Source organism: Triturus cristatus, chromosome 3_2, assembly GCF_964204655.1.
Source record: "Triturus cristatus chromosome 3_2, aTriCri1.1, whole genome shotgun sequence".
NCBI lineage: Eukaryota > Metazoa > Chordata > Amphibia > Caudata > Salamandridae > Triturus > Triturus cristatus.
In genome coordinates, this window is record NC_140584.1 from 367,556,729 (window position 1) to 367,573,852 (window position 17,124).

General features: G+C 52.4%; 1 protein-coding gene across 4 annotated transcripts in view; it reads left to right on the plus strand.

The window, feature by feature from the left end:
* INPP5B (inositol polyphosphate-5-phosphatase B) overlaps positions 1 to 17,124 on the plus strand; it is a 957,269-nt gene that overhangs the window by 293,191 nt on the left and 646,954 nt on the right. Inside the window, exon 1 of one of the 4 annotated variants that reach the window (XM_085647877.1) lies at positions 7,237 to 7,326. The exons of the other annotated variants lie outside the window; for them this stretch is intronic. Within the exon in view, the coding sequence (XP_085504003.1) occupies positions 7,296 to 7,326 (31 nt within the window). The 5' untranslated portion in view covers positions 7,237 to 7,295. Of the gene's footprint in view, positions 1 to 7,236; positions 7,327 to 17,124 lie in introns of those variants that run through there. 4 annotated transcript variants of the gene reach the window in all.

The window sequence follows — 17,124 nt, forward strand, 5'->3', positions numbered from 1 at the left end:
AAGGTCCACAGAGATCAAAAGCGCGCAATGATAATTCACCTAGGTGGGAAAGAAATTCACAACATAGTGAAGACGCTCGCGGAAGCCACCCCCAAGACGCACACGACGCTCATAGCAGCTCTCAACGAATACTTTGAGCCAATGGCAAACCGCGACTATGAACGCTTCATATTTCGCCAGGCGCGCCAATCGCCGGAGGAGTCGCTCGACAAATTCTACGCTCGTCTAAAGAACTTAGCGGCCACCTGTGGGTTTCGAGACGAGACGGAGGAGATAAGAGGCCAGATAATACAAGGGTGTGCGTCCGCCAAGCTCAGGGAGAGAATCTTGGAGGAATCCGGTAAGCCCCTAGCGGACATCCTGACGATGGGCCGAACGAAGGAACTGTCCAAGGCGCGCGCTGCACACATGGAGGCGGCACTGCAAGTGCCAGTGAAGGCCGAGCCGGTCAATGCCGTGGCAGTCAAGCCGAAACAGAGGTGGCCCCGACAAAAGCCAGCCCCGGCTGCTCAAGAACAGCAAAAGTCCTGTGGATACTGTGGTGGCTCACCCCACGCCCCGTCGGAATGCCCAGCAAGAGAGACCAAATGCAGAGGGTGTGGACGCTTCAACCACTTTGAGAAAGTGTGCCGATCGAAGGGTTTCCGAAAGCCCCGCCAGGCCGTGCACACGGTCGAGGAAGGAGGTCCGGGAGCCAGCGACATGGACGACGATGAAGAGGAGGAAAAAGTCATACACCGGGTGCACATGATAGGCACGGCGGCCCGCCGGACTAGGAGACTGCCGCAATGCAGCATCCGAGTAGGGTCAGAGGAAGTTACAACAGTGGTAGACACAGGAGCCAGCATCAATATCATGGCTGCCGCAATGCACAAGTCCATGCGTCCACAGCCCCCACTACAACCCTCGACTATCACGGTATTCGCCTATGGACAGGAAGAACCGTTAAAAGTACGGGGAAAGTTCAGAACGGTGATATCCCATGGGACAAGGTCCATCACGTCGAACGTCTACGTCACCGAAGACGGGCAAGGCATGCTCCTGGGCTGTCGAGCGGCGGAAGATCTGGGAGTGGTAACCTTCGCGTTTGGGGTACACCAAGAGTCAGTACACCATACTCTGGAGGAGTTCGAGGAAATCTTTCAAGGGATAGGCAAGTTCCGGGGGAAAGAAGTTCACCTACACATCGATCCCACGGTCCAGCCGATAGCACTCCGGCATCGCCGCATAGCATTCCACCTCAGGCCACTGGTGGAAGCGGAATTGAAGAAGCTTGAGGCAGCGGGGATCATTGAGAAAGTATCCGGACCGACCCCGTGGGTGTCGCCAATTGTCGTGGCGAAGAAACCCAAGCAGCCAGGCGCTGTCCGTATATGTGTGGACATGAGGCTCCCGAACGTTGCCATCAAAAGGGAGCGACACATCACCCCGACTATCGATGACATCGTTGGGGAGATGGCCGGCGCCAAGTGGTTCTCAAAGCTGGACCTCCGCTCGGGATATCACCAATTAGTTCTGGACGAAGCGTCTCGGAACATAACAACGTTCTCCACTCATGTAGGTCTGAGGCGATACACGAGGCTGAGCTTCGGGGTATCAAGCGCTGCGGAGGTGTTCCAGAATGTAATACAGGAGCTGATCGCTGGAATCCCCGGGGCGCTCAACGTCAGCGATGACATCATGATACACGCCACGACGGTAGCGGAACACAACGAGAGACTGGTGCAGGTGCTACGACGCATACGAGACGCAGGCCTCACACTACATCGGGAGAAGTGCGAATTCCTGTGCCGGAAGATCCAGTTCTTCGGCTACATCTTCTCAGCTGATGGCGTCAACCCCGATCCGGACAAGGTCAAGGATATCAAGGAGGCAGCCGCTCCTGCAAATGTCACGGAGGTGAGGAGTTTTCTAGGAATGGTGAATTACTGTGGCAGGTTCATCAAGGATCTAGCGAACCTCACAGCGCCACTGAGAGAACTCACAAAGGAATCAACCCCCTGGACATGGAACAGTGACCAGAGTAGAGCATTTGAGGAAGTCAAACACGCACTCTCCGAAGCCACGACGCTGGCCTTCTTCGACCCGGCCAAGCTGACACAGATTGCCGTTGATGCCGGTCCAGTCGGGCTGGGCGCAGTCCTGCTGCAGCGGAAGACGAATGCCGAGGAGTGGGCCCCGGTGGCCTTCGCCAGCCGGTCACTCACTGAGACGGAGCAGAGATACTCTCAAATAGAAAAGGAGGCGATCGCCATTCATTGGGGGTGTCGTCACTTCCATTTGTATGTCTATGGCAAACCCTTTGTTGTGACCACCGACCATAAGCCATTGGTCTCCCTGTTCGCAGGCACCTCAACGAAGCCGCCGCCAAGGATAGAGAAGTGGATGTTGCAACTGCAGGACTACAACTGCAAGATTGAGTACCAGCCGGGTGCGCGAAAACCCGGCGGACTACCTATCTCGCCACCCCCGCACAGCAACTCCAAGAGAAATAAAAGAGGCGGCAGAAACAGAAGAGTACGTCCGGTGAGTCACGGCGCGGTCATGCCCCCGGCCAGTGTCCATGGCTAGCCTGTCCCAGGCCACCAGTGAAGACGAGTGCCTACAAAGAGCGAGAATGGCGGTCCGAGACAATAGCTGGACCCGCGCCCGAGAGGAGTGGAAGAGCCTGACGCCTCAGGCGAAGCAGATAATGGAGAGCTTGTACCACGTGAGGACAGAACTGACGGAAGACGAGACTGGATGCCTGTTGAGAGGCCACCGGCTGGTTATACCGATGTCCCTCACCCAGAGAGTGGTGGATCTAGCCCATATCGGTCACCAGGGCATGGTCAAGACTAAGTCACGACTCCGAACCAAAGTATGGTTCCCTCTCATGGACGAAATTGTGGAGGCTACCGTTCGAGAGTGCCAGGCGTGTCAGCTAACCGGTGAAGTGCCCCGGCCGGCCCCTGTGGTGATGGAGCCTCGCCCGAGGAGGCCCTGGTCAAAGATCAGCGTCGATTTCGGCAGCCTGCCAGACGGACGGCACACCTTGGTGGCCATAGATGATCACTCCAAGTACCCGGAGTTTGAGATACTGACTGTTCTGAGTGCTCAGGAAGTAATCCCGAAGCTCGAGAAAATCATGGCAACCCATGGCATTGTTAAAGAGATCAGAACCGATAATGGATCACCGTTTCAGAGCCAAGACTTCGCAGCGTACCTACAGGCTCTCAGGATTCACCACCGGCGAATCACCCCCCGATGGCCTCAAGCGAACGGAGAAGCAGAACGCTTCATGAGGACCCTCAACAAAGTGATACGGATCGCCCACGAAAAGAGCCAGTCTGTAGAACTTGCCATTTTCACATTCCTCCGGAGCTATCGCCAAACGCCCCACTCCATCACGGGAGTGGCTCCCGCGCACTTGCTAATGGGGCGGGTTGTCACCGATTCAATACCACATCACCCAGAATGGCAGCCCGAAACTCCCAATGACAGTGCCATTGATGCGCATCGACGTGGAGCGTTTGCCCAAGCCGACGCCCGCAGGAGGGCTGTGTCCTCACCAATAGCCCCAGGTGACCATGTACTAATTCGCAATCGGGTGCCAGGGGGCAAATTTCGTTTGAACTTCGAACCTCAGCCCTGGATGGTGGAGAAAGTCCGAGGCACGTGCGTGACAGCCCGGAAGGGTGCTGAAAGGATAACGAGGAACGTCTCGTTCTTCAAGAAAGTTCCCGTGCCCTCTGGAGGGGATGAACGACGCCAGGACAGGGTCATGAGGGACATGCCGCGAGAGGAAGGACTCTCAGAACCCGAGGGCCAGGCGGGTGAGAGAGAAGAGCCCACAGGTCAAGGACATGATACTACGCAACACCGGCCAGAGACCTTGCCGCCTGGAGTAGCGGGCGTGCCCGAGGCCGGAGAGAACGACGCAGAGGGTGACTCTGGGAGCGGAGGTCAGGATGCTGCCGTGGAACGTGGCGGAGTGCGATACGACCTGAGGCCGCACCCCGCGCCCTCTTGCCGGTTACGAGACTACGTAAAGTAAGACTGTTTAAGTTTTTTTCTTGTTGGGACTTTAAGCTGCAGAGTGAGGGACACTGTGAAACCTGTTGTCCATGCCTGGGGGTGTAATCACGGACCCGGGGGTTGTATCATGTTTTTGTTTTGTGTGTTGGGGAGGAATGTAGCGTCGCGATACTCGTCCCTGACGTGACACGCGATGGTGTGCACGTCAGTTCGTTGTACGTGCGTTAATAAATATGACGTCACGCAGACACGTAGGCAGAAGCGCCACGGCTGCGGAGACGGCAAGCAAGTAACACAAGTGTCCCGTGTGGTTATTTTTTTTTTTTTTTTTTTTTTAAAAACCTTTATTCGTGCATCTTAAAAGAACAAATACGGGCCTACAACCGTCAGGCCGGCCACGATACAGTAAAGCACTGATACCCACATTACAGCCCCCGTGCATCAACGGTCAGGATTAACAACAGGTTATGAGTTACATACTGGAGATATCTTTGAAACCCGGGGAAGGAGAGGTGAAGGTTAATTTTAAGTTTTTTGATAATTTTATCAGAGAAAAAAAAAAGTCAATGAAGGATAAGAGCAGAGTAGATTCGAGTCCGCAAGATAGCTTCACCACACGGGCGAGCAGCAACATCAGTAAGCACAACAATGGGAGTAAAATCTCAATCAGTGAGGCGGTGCAGAGATATATCAGGATAGTCACATGAGCAAGTACGCGCCCCTCCAGAGCCGCCCCCACTCGATCCACCCCACACCCGGACCCCGAATCGAAGAAAGTAGAGCAGAGAGACATAAAAGAAGAAAGGCCCATAGAACTAATTGAGAACAGAGTATTACCCCCCCACCCTACACCAATGCGGAGGCTACGGCCTACCCCCCCCCCAGCATAGTGCCTGTCGCCCAATGAACCCGAAATATAGAGAAGAGAGAAAGTAGGAACAGAGTAAAGAAGGGAAGAAAGCAGAAAAGAAGGTGGGGAGGAGCCCACTGGACACCAGAGCGCCCCGAACCATCAGCCAGTTATGGCCCCCACACACTGGAAGCCCTCTACGCCAAAAAACGGCATGCAAAGATACCATGGCACCACAGTTTAAGCAAGGGATACAAGTCGCGACGAGTGCGCGCAAAACATACATACAGTCCCAGTCCCAGGCCAGCCCGTCCATAAACCATAGCGATAGAAGTCAGTCTAGCCCTGGCCCGATCGCGGGCTTGGGATTAAACCAGCTCCTGCGTGAAGGCCCCGTGTCCCGAGCAGACAAAGACAAGATGGCCGCTTGTGAGAGGATGGTGAAGTAGGATCACGAAATGGCCGCCGACCACCGATTGGGGTCCCTCGTTGCACCACATAAAATCCAAACCTGGCAATAGCAGGATAGCCTCGCGGACGCGGTGAGGCAGGGAACAATGAAGCAGGCAGCCATGACCAGGGGGACAAAGTATCCGCAGTTGAGGTGGAGAGCGGTGGACCCTGGGCGCCGGGAGCGCTAGATGAAGGCACCAGTGTAGCACAATCATACACCGCCGCTGCGTCCCCGCAAGAGGACAAGAGCACCGGGAGACCCACGCCCCGTGGATGACAAACAGTGCGCTCACGGCCCGCAGCCGACAGTATGGGGTCAAACCTCTCACTCAGCGCCTGCAGGCCAGCGCACATCTGTAGTTGAAAGTCCCGCAGGACAGCCAGAACGGAGCCGCATGTCAGCGGAAGCTGGGCCCCAACATCGGCAGCAATCCGGGACGGCACTGTGGAGCTGGTGTCCGGAAGAGGGAGGGCGAAGTGGGCAGCGGGCGAGACCGGAGTATCACCCCCCAGCCGCGAGCAGGCACTCAACGCCATGTTTTGCCGCTATACGGTGCAATGGCCAGGGGGGGGGTCGTGGCAAGGGGTCAATTCCCCTCAGGTCTACGCCGCAACAGGAAAGGCCGACAGTCGCTTATCTTCTCGCCGGTCCCCCTCGCCGCTGGCTAGGCAATAGGCAAAGGGGGCAGCAGCCCCCCGCAGCTCGGTCCTCAGAGCGGGGCAGGAGACTCACCGCACCGGGGCCCACCCCACAGCTCCAGCCCGTCAGGCACAGGGTGCAGAAGGTGTCCGGCCGTCTCTCCCCGGGCTCATCCGGCAACGATCCATGGTGCGAGGCGAGATCGGGACCGCGGGGCTCAGGTTAGCGCTAGCTGGTCCGGTAACTGCGGAGCTTCCAGGAGGCCGGCAAAGGCCGTAAGGGCGCAGGGTTTCAGTGCCGAGGACAAAAGCACCCAGAACTCGGGCATCCGGGCGGGTTGAGACTCCGGGAAAGCAGCAGCGCGGTCAGCGCGTCTTCGCACACGGTGCACCTCGAGAATCGGCAAGGATGAGCATCAGGATAGTAGTCCGAGGCCACGGACCGACGGAGCCGGGCGCTCAAGCGTCTGCTCCGGTCGCCATCTTGGCTCCTCCCCCTATCCCGTGTGGTTATTGGGCTCCACGTGCTAGGCCTGCCCCACGAGCTTACCTGCTTAGGCCCCCCAGCGACACCACAGGTTAGCATGAATATAATGAACATGCAAAATTACGCCCTCCACTTAACAGTGTGTCACAGTGAACGTTGGCCCATCACAAAAATTACCGAGTGTTGCCATCGGTAGGCCACCTATCCCAAAGCTACTTCATTACACTTTCATGTGAAAGTGGATGCAGCCCCTACCATTGTTGTTCCCATATACACTTTCATCCCAAATTGCATGTCTTGAAGGCATATAATTTTAAGATAGTTGCACAGCTTGGCAAGCAAAAAGCATGCCGTGCACAAAAAATGCCTGCTGTCGAATGAAAATGAAGGTTTCTAAACTGTTTATCCAGCAGCATGGCGCGCAGAGCTGGCACATTCATAAGATACGTTAGCGTTATAGTGGTGTTCTACAAACTTGTGGTCCTTCCTTTCTTTTGTTAAATGTTATTGTTTAATTTTCCTGTTGTAGCTTTCTGCTACAGAGTCCCATCCTACAGTTCCTCGTTCGTGATTATCGAGGACGTTTTAAGCACATGTGGTGTTTGTGCTGCCTAGATGCGAAGAGCAGCGATAGTGACGATAGTGCCCGTAGAAAATAAACGCGTTTCCTTTCCTGGGACAGTGAAAGGTTTCCCTTGTAGGGCTGGTGTGACAACCCCGGAAGTAAATCGCAATTGGGCCGTTGTCCGGTTGCCTTGGTAGCGGCTGGCATGGGGCGGAGTCGACTGTCAGTGTAGAGGCGTGTCGGCGATTGGTCTCTGGTGTAGGACAGGTGCAGAGAGTTGAGGCATGTCCGCGGCAGGCTACAGCGAGCAAGCGGGTGAGTTGTTGTGCTGGGGTGGGGCGTCGAGGAAGGGGGCGGCACGTGGAGAGAGCAAATACGTTATCTTGACCGGGGGGTAGCAGGAGGTTGAAGTTAATTTCCCTGTGCTACTTTCCTGGTTATTACTGTAGCTTACAGTGGAATCCTCTCTGGGGCTGGTCCTTCTTCATTTATAAAAACTTTTGGAAACGCTCAAAAAATAGACCCGAGAGCAATAAGGAAAGCCGTCTTGAAGAAGAGCATTTACAAATGTCACGTAGTGTTTTAGGACAGTGAAAAAAGTTTGAGATGAACTAAATATACTCAATTATAGCAACAAATCCAGGAGGAGCCCAATCACTTCCATTAACTGGAAGTCGGTTGGTTATTGCATTCTTTCTCCTTGTTTATTCCTTCCACGGTGGGATAATAAAGACTGGCTGGCTATTACATCCTAGCGTGTATGTTCTTCCCGCGGGTAGGGTGTACTTCCCTTGTGCTGCTAGGTTGTACAGCAGTATATATTCGTTTTAGGGGATTTGGGGCGAAGTGGATACTGGTTATCGCTTCATGCTTTGCTGATGATCGTCCCTCCTTTACCTAGCCTGCCACGGATTTTGACTCTCTGTGGTGATGGGAGTGGGGCAGTTACATTTTTTGCCCTGTGCACTCACTGGCGCTGTCTGGGGTTTCTGCCGCTGACTCTCCTCTGCGAGTTGCAGCTCCAGATGCTGCCTCTACTTTGAGGGTTTCCGACTGCCCTAAGGAGGTTGCTACCAAGGATGCTCAATGTCCTCCGTAGGTTGCTCTCCCCGATGCTTCTCTGGATGTTGTGATCGCTCCGGGCACTGACTCTCTTCTCGGAGTTGCTGCCCAAGGTGCTGACTCCTCCGGATATCCTTTAATCGGCTGGGGTGGAATCATGGAGTCAGCACCCCAAGATTTCTGGCACCGTTAGCAGTTGGCCCTACTTGAGCTCTATCATTCTGCTCTTGCATGTTTCTGTATCATACGAGGTAGCTGCCAAAAACTATTTTATAGAAGTAACTTGATTACCTGGAAGTAAGTGTACTAAATTTACATATTTTCAACACGGACTGTAGGATTTATCACTGTAGTGTTTTTTTGTGTAGGTGCGTGGGGTTGCTGCTACCTGGGGGCTTAAAAGTACTTTTCACGGCAAAAACACGCCATTCAGGTAAACATAGAATAGCTCACGCGTAATAGCCATTTCGAAGACTTTTGTGAACTGGAGTAACAATCTAAACGTGAGGATAAGAAATTCTGTATTTTTGAGTTTTATAAAGTGGTGCGTACAGGGGTTTGGTTACTTAGGCGTGTTGAGGATGTCACAGTAGTAGACAGATGTAAATAAAACAGGGGAGTGTAAATTGGAGTCCACACCTTCCAAATTTGTATATAGTGCAGTTGACAGACTAAATGATGCACATATTAAATAACATTATATTTGTTTGGACTCTCAAAACGTTGTATGAGTGGTGGCCCCAAAATGCTGTTTGGCCCAAGATACATATGACTTCAGTCAGTAAACTTATTTCAGTCTACTTTTCCTGACTACTACTGCCTCTTGCAAATTCATAAGTAGGTACCCACAGGTACTGCTTAATTTTAGTTGAAATCTGAGTTCAAGACCTGATGTCTTAAGAAAGTGTTGTATATTTTATCGTGGTGATTCTAGTATAATAATATTGTCATTTGTAATAGTGTCCGTTGTTGGCAGCATTTTGCAGAACACATTTGTTCTAGTCAATACATGGGAGCTACTTCCTCATTTGCTAGAATTTGACTAACCACCATTAATCAGGTCAGAGTGTCCTCAACTTTTACCACATGCCCAATAGGTATTTATGTCTTTCTGTCTTTTTAGAAGACGCACTATTTGCTACAAAATGAATTATTTATGCAGCATTTCTCAAACATTTAGGTAGGGTCTTAGTGGACGTGGCCGAAGGCTGACACAGCATCGTCTAATGGGGCCAGGTTAAACAGTTTCTAAGTAGTAAACAACTTGCTAATGTTCCTCATAAATCTATATTAATTCTGATGAAAACATACAATCAACAAACATATTACCAGAAGACCGGTTGTGGGGATTCATGCACGAGTTTATTGAAGAATACATTCGCAAGACTTTTCCCTTTAGCCCAAAACGATTTCTTCATAGTTACAGGCTATAAGATCTTTGTTTCAATCACAGAGGACTCTTTTTCACAGGATTTGCCCAGAGTTCTTGGCTAGCTCAATCATCCATCACTTTGGCCTTTAGAGTGTAATGCAATTCCTTTGCTTCAGGAAAGAGGAGGCATGCCTCCACGAACCCTTTCTCTCATCCTTTAACCCTTTTCCCTGACAGGCCTCCCCCCCCACCCCCCTCCTGTACCATGCCCTTTTTTGGCTATTTGGGGAAGTTTGTGCTTAGGCCCCCATAACCTTTTGCCCATGTAAGGTATCCATGTCAAATTGGCGTCCATTTCTTCCAACATGATAAGGATTCTAAAGGTACCCAGGGTTTGTTGATTCCCTTGGGGGGGGGGGGGAGGGGAAGGGGAATTGAGCAATTAGGCAAAATTCAGCAACAGTTTGGGGAGAAAATGGGGAAAAAAGTGCTGCAGAAGAAAGCGTCTGTTGTTTTCCCTGCAAATGGTATCACCAAAGGGTTTGTGGTGCTAAAATCGCCATCTTCCCAGATTTTAGATACAGGCAGACTTTTGTCAGAAAACCAACATTTTCTGCACAGTTTTGGCATTTTACTGGGACATAGCCTATTTTTACAATTTTGTGTGCTTTCAACCTCCTTCCAGTTAGTGGTAGGAGTGGGTGTGAAAGCAATAATGGATCCCGGATAGCTATACATTTCTAAAAAGTAAACAAAAATTCTGAATTTAGCAAGGGGTCATTTGTGTTGATCCTTCAAGGTTTCTTATAGAAAGTAACAGAAGTAATAAAAGAATATTGAAATTTAGTTGAAATAAACAGCCATTTGTGCCTACATTGTCACCTGTAACTTCTTCTAAGTATGGTAGATTTTTGAAAGCTATATACCGTTACGTCTGCAGGACCCTTCTGGTTGCGGAGATACATGAGGCTTGTCGGTTCACTAAGCACCCAAGGTACATAGAGCCAATAACTGAGTTGCACCTTGCAGGGTTTTTTTATTATTGTGTACCGGGTATACAGTTGTAACGCCCTGAACGTCTCAGGATCGTTTAACAGACACGATAATGAGGACGCAACCACTTGTGAAGGGTTAGTTATTTTAATGAAGGCAAAAACAATACAACGAATAAACAAAAGTTATAGTCACTGGAATCCTCCAGGCTAAGTACGTTACCAGCCCACAGCACGGATGGTCCTAACCGTCCTCTGCATATACGCCGATCCCGGCGTATGCCAACAGAGGGCAGAAATGAAATGGCCGACAATGCCAATCGGTAGGCTGTGAGGGGCACGACGAGTGTTGGGGAGAATCGAGGAGTCAGGGAAACACCCAGCCGGGGTCTCTACCTGAAGGGAGCAGCCGCTCAACCTCTTCCTCCGACTGCACCGGGACGCGGAGTCACCTCCTGGTGATGCGTCACCGATACCCCAATCAAAAGCAAGAAGACTGAACCGAGAGCAGCCGCTCGATCGATCCTGTGGACTTCCGAGTCTGTAACGCGGCAAACACCTCCTGGTGTGCGTTACAGCTGGCAGTCCCTGTATCTCTGGTCGGGCTGGGAGTTACGACTCCAACCAGCAAAAGCGCCACTGCGCTTTGACTCAGCCGAGTCAAAAAGCGAAGCTCAATGGTTGACCGGTAGAGCTTCCGGGTCCTTCACAGGTGACGATGGGGCAAGACACGGCCCAGGGAGTAACGACTCGACCTACCTCCGTTCTTGCCTTACTGGAGCACCACTCCGGAACACTGCTCTTCACGAAGCAGGTACGTCGGTGTAAACACAATATCCGACAGCCTTGTACCTCCCGGTTCTTCCCTTTATAGGGCGTGTTTTCCCTTGAGTTATGTAACAGCTCTCCTGTTTACATAAGGGCGTGTTTTCCCTTGAGTTATGTAACAGCTCTCCTGTTTACATAAGGGCGTGTTTTCCTTGAGTTATGTAACAGCTCTCCTGTTTACATAACATCTCAACCGCTAAGCATCCTGGGAGATGTAGTCCGTTTACGCTGGTTACCGTTTTCCTCCCCTCGCATGACAGGAATTCTTGACAGTACATCCTCCCTCTCAGCGGCTCCCCACGGGTCCAGCGCTGGCAGGAAAACGCCGATGGAACAAGGAGACCAAGCGCGGAGCATGAACCCCTTCAGCCGGTTCCCATGATTGCTCCTCCGGGCCATAGCCTTTCCACGCAACCAGGTACCACAGCTTCCCCCTGCGCCATTTGGACGCCCGTAAGCCCGACACTTCATACTCCACCTCCGACACCACGCATACCGGCCTAGGTGTCCCAGACGGCTTGGAGGGTGCTGGTTTGAGCAATGATACATGAAAGACAGGGTGTATCCGCAATGACTGGGGCAAGCACACCTTCACGTTCACGGGACCCATACACTTGGTAATGCGATAGGGGCCCATGTACTTGGGATGGAACACACTGTTCTTTCGAAACCTCATGTTTCTTGTGGATATCCAGACGTAGTCTCCAGTGCGGTACAGTGGCCCGGGCCTTCTCTTCCTGTCGGTCGCAGCCTTGTATCGTCTCTTGGCCTCTATTAGGACAGCCCTTGAGCGCATCAACGTGTCTTTTATGTGTGCCACCCTGTCCGCTGTGGCGGGAATCCTGTCCTCTCTGAACGGATGTAGAAATGGCAAGAACCTGGGATGTTGGCCATAGTTGCTATAGAACGGAGATGACTGTGTGGAGCTGTGAGTGGCGTTGTTATAGGCTATCTCTGCAACCCATAGCAAGTCGACCCATTCTTCCCTGCCCTGGTCCACAAAACATCGCAGATACTGTTTGAGCGTTTGGTTCAGGCGCTCGGTTTGGCCGTCCGTTTGAGGGTGGTAGCTGGTGGACAGGGCGGTCTTAACATGCAGCGCAGTGCACCAAGTCTTCCAGAATTGCGCAGTAAACTGCGACCCCCGGTCCGACACGATCACCCCAGGTAATCCATGCAGTCGTACCACATTCTTTAGGAGTAGTGACGCCAATTCCCCGGCCGTAGGGACTCTCTTGCAGGGGATGAAGTGCCCCATTTTCGTCAAGTAATCCACCACCACCAGTATTGCCGTCATCCCCTGGTCTACCGGTAGGCCCACCACGAAGTCCAGTGATATGCTATCCCATGGTCTATCCGGGGTCGGAAGTGGATGTAAGAGCCCTTGGGTTCGGCCATGGTCGGCCTTCATGGTAGCACACGTAGGACACTCCTGTCCCCACCTCCTGACATCCACTCTCATGGTTGGCCACCAGAAATGCCGTCCCATGCTAGCCACCGTTTTTTCAAAGCCCAAATGACCTGCGCATGGAGAGTCATGGCACCAGATGAATGCTTGTTTCCTTAGCCTAGGCGTGGGTATCAACAGGCACCTGCCCTTCAGGGGTATCCCGTCCTTCAGCTGCCATTCTCTGTGACTGAGGAGCCACCTCCGCCATGCGAATGACCTGATCCCTCTCTTTATTCCCCTCAGGAAAGTATCCGGTTGGATAACCCCCAATACCATCCTCGGGGAAATGATGGAACGCTCGGTCGCAGGCAATGGTTCCTTAACTGCAGATTGACGGGACAGGGCGTCCGCCTTCCGGTTTTCCGTCCCCGGCCGATATGTGATGCGGAAGTTGAACCCCGCAAAGAAGATCATCCACCGCAGCTGCCTGGGAGAAAGGTGTCTTGTGGCCGTCATGAACTGTAGATTCCGATGGTCCGTGTACACCGATACCACATGTCTTGCCCCCATCAACCAATGCCTCCATTCGGTGAAGGCGTCCTTGATTGCGAGAAGCTCCTTCTCCGCAATATGGTAGTTGCGTTCGGCGTCGTTGAGTTTGCGGGACATGTACGCAACGGGATGAAGCACCCCTGTGTCGTGGTTGCGTTGGGACAAGATAGCCCCCAGCGCCACATCCGAAGCGTCCGCTTCCACCACGTAGGGGAGATCCGGATCGGGGTGAGCCAACACCGGCGCCTTACCAAAGGCGCTTTTCAGGGCCTCAAAGGCTGTGTTCGCTTCAGGGGACCAGACAAACTCCTTGGACTTCCTCAGTAGCTGTGTGATTGGGGCCACCAATCCTGAAAATCCATCTATAAACCGCCTGTAAAAGTTGGCGAAGCCAATGAAACTTTGGACGTCCTTCACGCTTTGGGGCACCGGCCATTCTTTCACCGCCTTGATCTTTCGTTCTGCCATCTCCTGTCCCTCTGGACTCAGCATCACTCCGAGGAATTCCACGGACGTGACGTGGAAGTCACACTTGCTGAGTTTACAAAACAGCTTGTTTTCCCTCAACTTTTGGAGCACAGCATTGACGTGGTGTACGTGCTCCTCCACACTGGACGAGTAGATGAGGATGTCGTCGATATATACGACCACGTAGATATCCAACTCCTCTCTGAATACCTCATTCAAAAAGTACTGAAAGGCTGCCGGGGCGTTGCACAGACCGAACGGCATGACGAGGTACTCAAAAAGGCCGAACCTGGTCTTAAAGGCGGTCTTCCACTCATCTCCGTCCCTCATGCGCACCAGATGGTATGCCCCTTTCAAATCCAACTTGGTGTAGATACGAGCTTTCTTGACCTGTTCCAGCAGTACACTGATGAGAGGCAAGGGGTACCTATTCTTTATGGTTATCGCATTCAATGCCCTAAAGTCCACACAGGCTCTCAGCTCCCCATTAGCTTTCGGGATGAAGAAGAGTGGCGAGGCGGCCGGAGACTTGGACGGGCGGATGAATCCTAGCTTGAGGAGTTTATCCAGGTACCCCCGGAGATGCACGTTTTCAGGCTCCGTCAGGGCATACAGCCTGCCGCTGGGAACGCTGGCCCCTGGCACCAGGTCGATCTGGCAGTCAAACTGTCTATGTGGTGGTAGCACTTCCGCCTTCACCTCATCAAATACATCCTCAAAACTGTGATAAGCCTGGGGGAGAGCCACATCTTTTTCTGCCGCTGTAGCCACCGTCTGACTCCCGCTCTCATCTGCGTCAAGGGATTCCGTTCTTTTTCCACAATGCAGGATGCAATACGGTGACGTCATTTCGACGCGATGTGTTGGCCAATCCACAGAGGGGTTGTGTTTCTGTAGCCACGGCAATCCCAATATGACGCCATATTGGGGCGCTCGGATGATGTTAAAATCGATTTGTTCCAAATGGTTCCTCCCATATCTCATCGGAAGGACCCCCGTGTGCTGCCCGATGGGCCCCGTCACCAATCGCCTTCCGTCTACAGCATAGACGTCTTCGGGTACAGCTTTGGGAAGAAGCACTAGCCCTAGCCTGCATGCCTCGTTGTGGTCCATAAACATGCCAGTGGCCCCTGAATCCACCATGGCCACAACGGGTATCCACTGGTCATGCACTCCCACGTGCACCGTGAGAAACAGGTGTCGGTGTCCCTTAGTGACCGAGTTGGAGAGTGAAGGGATGGATGAGTGACTCCGAGATGCCCCTTCTTTGGTCTGGGAGTCCTCTAGTTTTCCGCCGGTATGTCCACCACGGCTGTTACCGACCGGTTGGCCCGATAACGTGACGTCTTCGGTTTGGCAGGGCATTCACGTACGTAGTGGCCTTTTTTGCCACAATATAGGCACAATCCTTGTTTACGGCGTGACTCTTTCTCCGTGGCTGTGAGGCTCGCTCGTATTGCGCCGATGTCCATGGGTTCTCCCTTGGATGCGGTGGAAGTTTCAGGACTTCCCACCGTCACATAGGATGGAAGGGATTTTCCTTTTCTCCCATGATCCCCTTTTCTTTCACTCAGCCTATGTTCCAGCCGTAATACCAGGTTGATAAGGCCCTCACATGTCTTGGGTTGAGGGTCAATATGAGCCACGGCGTCTTTGAGCTCATCGCACAGCCCGTGATGGAAGAGCGCCGTCTGTTTAGCAACAGGCCACTTGGTTTCCGCAACTAGCCGTCGGAACGCGTTGAGATACTGCACCAGGTCGTTGGATCCCTGTCTCAACTCAAGCATTTCACGGTCCGCCGTGTATGAGTCAGCCCTTCTGTCGAATACCTTCAGGAATTCCTCGCGAAAAGCACCCCAATCACATAAGATGGGGTCGTCCCTGCTCACCAGAGGTACGGCCCATTGTGCCGCGTTTCCAGCCAAATAGGAAATAAGGAAAGCCACACAAGCCTGACTCGTGGGGAACGCCTTTGGTTTGCACGATAAATGTAGCGCCACTTGTGTGAGGAATACCTGCACTGTGTTAGGATCCCCACTGTACCTCTCTGGTGTTGCCAAGGGGATGGCTACCGGCATTTCCACTACTACCGCAGGGGTCTGGTTCGTGAGGGAGGTGCTGGGCGTGAGCGGGTCCAATTGGATAGCATCCAGTCTGGCTTTTACATCGGCTGTTTCTTGCCTAGAGGCAGCCACTTCAACTTGCACGGTCGCTAAAGCAGCCAGCACATCATCAAGTGTTGCCATGTCTGTTATCGACCGGGAGACAGTTAGTGTTATTACGGTCGGATATTTTGTAACGCCCTGAACGTCTCAGGATCGTTTAACAGACACGATAATGAGGACGCAACCACTTGTGAAGGGTTAGTTATTTTAATGAAGGCAAAAACAATACAACGAATAAACAAAAGTTATAGTCACTGGAATCCTCCAGGCTAAGTACGTTACCAGCCCACAGCACGGATGGTCCTAACCGTCCTCTGCATATACGCCGATCCCGGCGTATGCCAACAGAGGGCAGAAATGAAATGGCCGACAATACCAATCGGTAGGCTGTGAGGGGCACGACGAGTGTTGGGGAGAATCGAGGAGTCAGGGAAACACCCAGCCGGGGTCTCTACCTGAAGGGAGCAGCCGCTCAACCTCTTCCTCCGACTGCACCGGGACGCGGAGTCACCTCCTGGTGATGCGTCACCGATACCCCAATCAAAAGCAAGAAGACTGAACCGAGAGCAGCCGCTCGATCGATCCTGTGGACTTCCGAGTCTGTAACGCGGCAAACACCTCCTGGTGTGCGTTACAGCTGGCAGTCCCTGTATCTCTGGTCGGGCTGGGAGTTACGACTCCAACCAGCAAAAGCGCCACTGCGCTTTGACTCAGCCGAGTCAAAAAGCGAAGCTCAATGGTTGACCGGTAGAGCTTCCGGGTCCTTCACAGGTGACGATGGGGCAAGACACGGCCCAGGGAGTAACGACTCGACCTACCTCCGTTCTTGCCTTACTGGAGCACCACTCCGGAACACTGCTCTTCACGAAGCAGGTACGTCGGTGTAAACACAATATCCGACAGCCTTGTACCTCCCGGTTCTTCCCTTTATAGGGCGTGTTTTCCCTTGAGTTATGTAACAGCTCTCCTGTTTACATAAGGGCGTGTTTTCCCTTGAGTTATGTAACAGCTCTCCTGTTTACATAAGGGCGTGTTTTCCTTGAGTTATGTAACAGCTCTCCTGTTTACATACCCTCTCAACCGCTAAGCATCCTGGGAGATGTAGTCCGTTTACGCTGGTTACCGTTTTCCTCCCCTCGCATGACAGGAATTCTTGACAACAGTAATACATTTGGTAAAATGTAGGAGTGAAAATAGGTATAAAAAATCTATGTACATCTGAAATGGGAATAAGATATGAAGTTGGTTATTTGTGCATCTCTGAATTTGTGTATTAGCATGTGA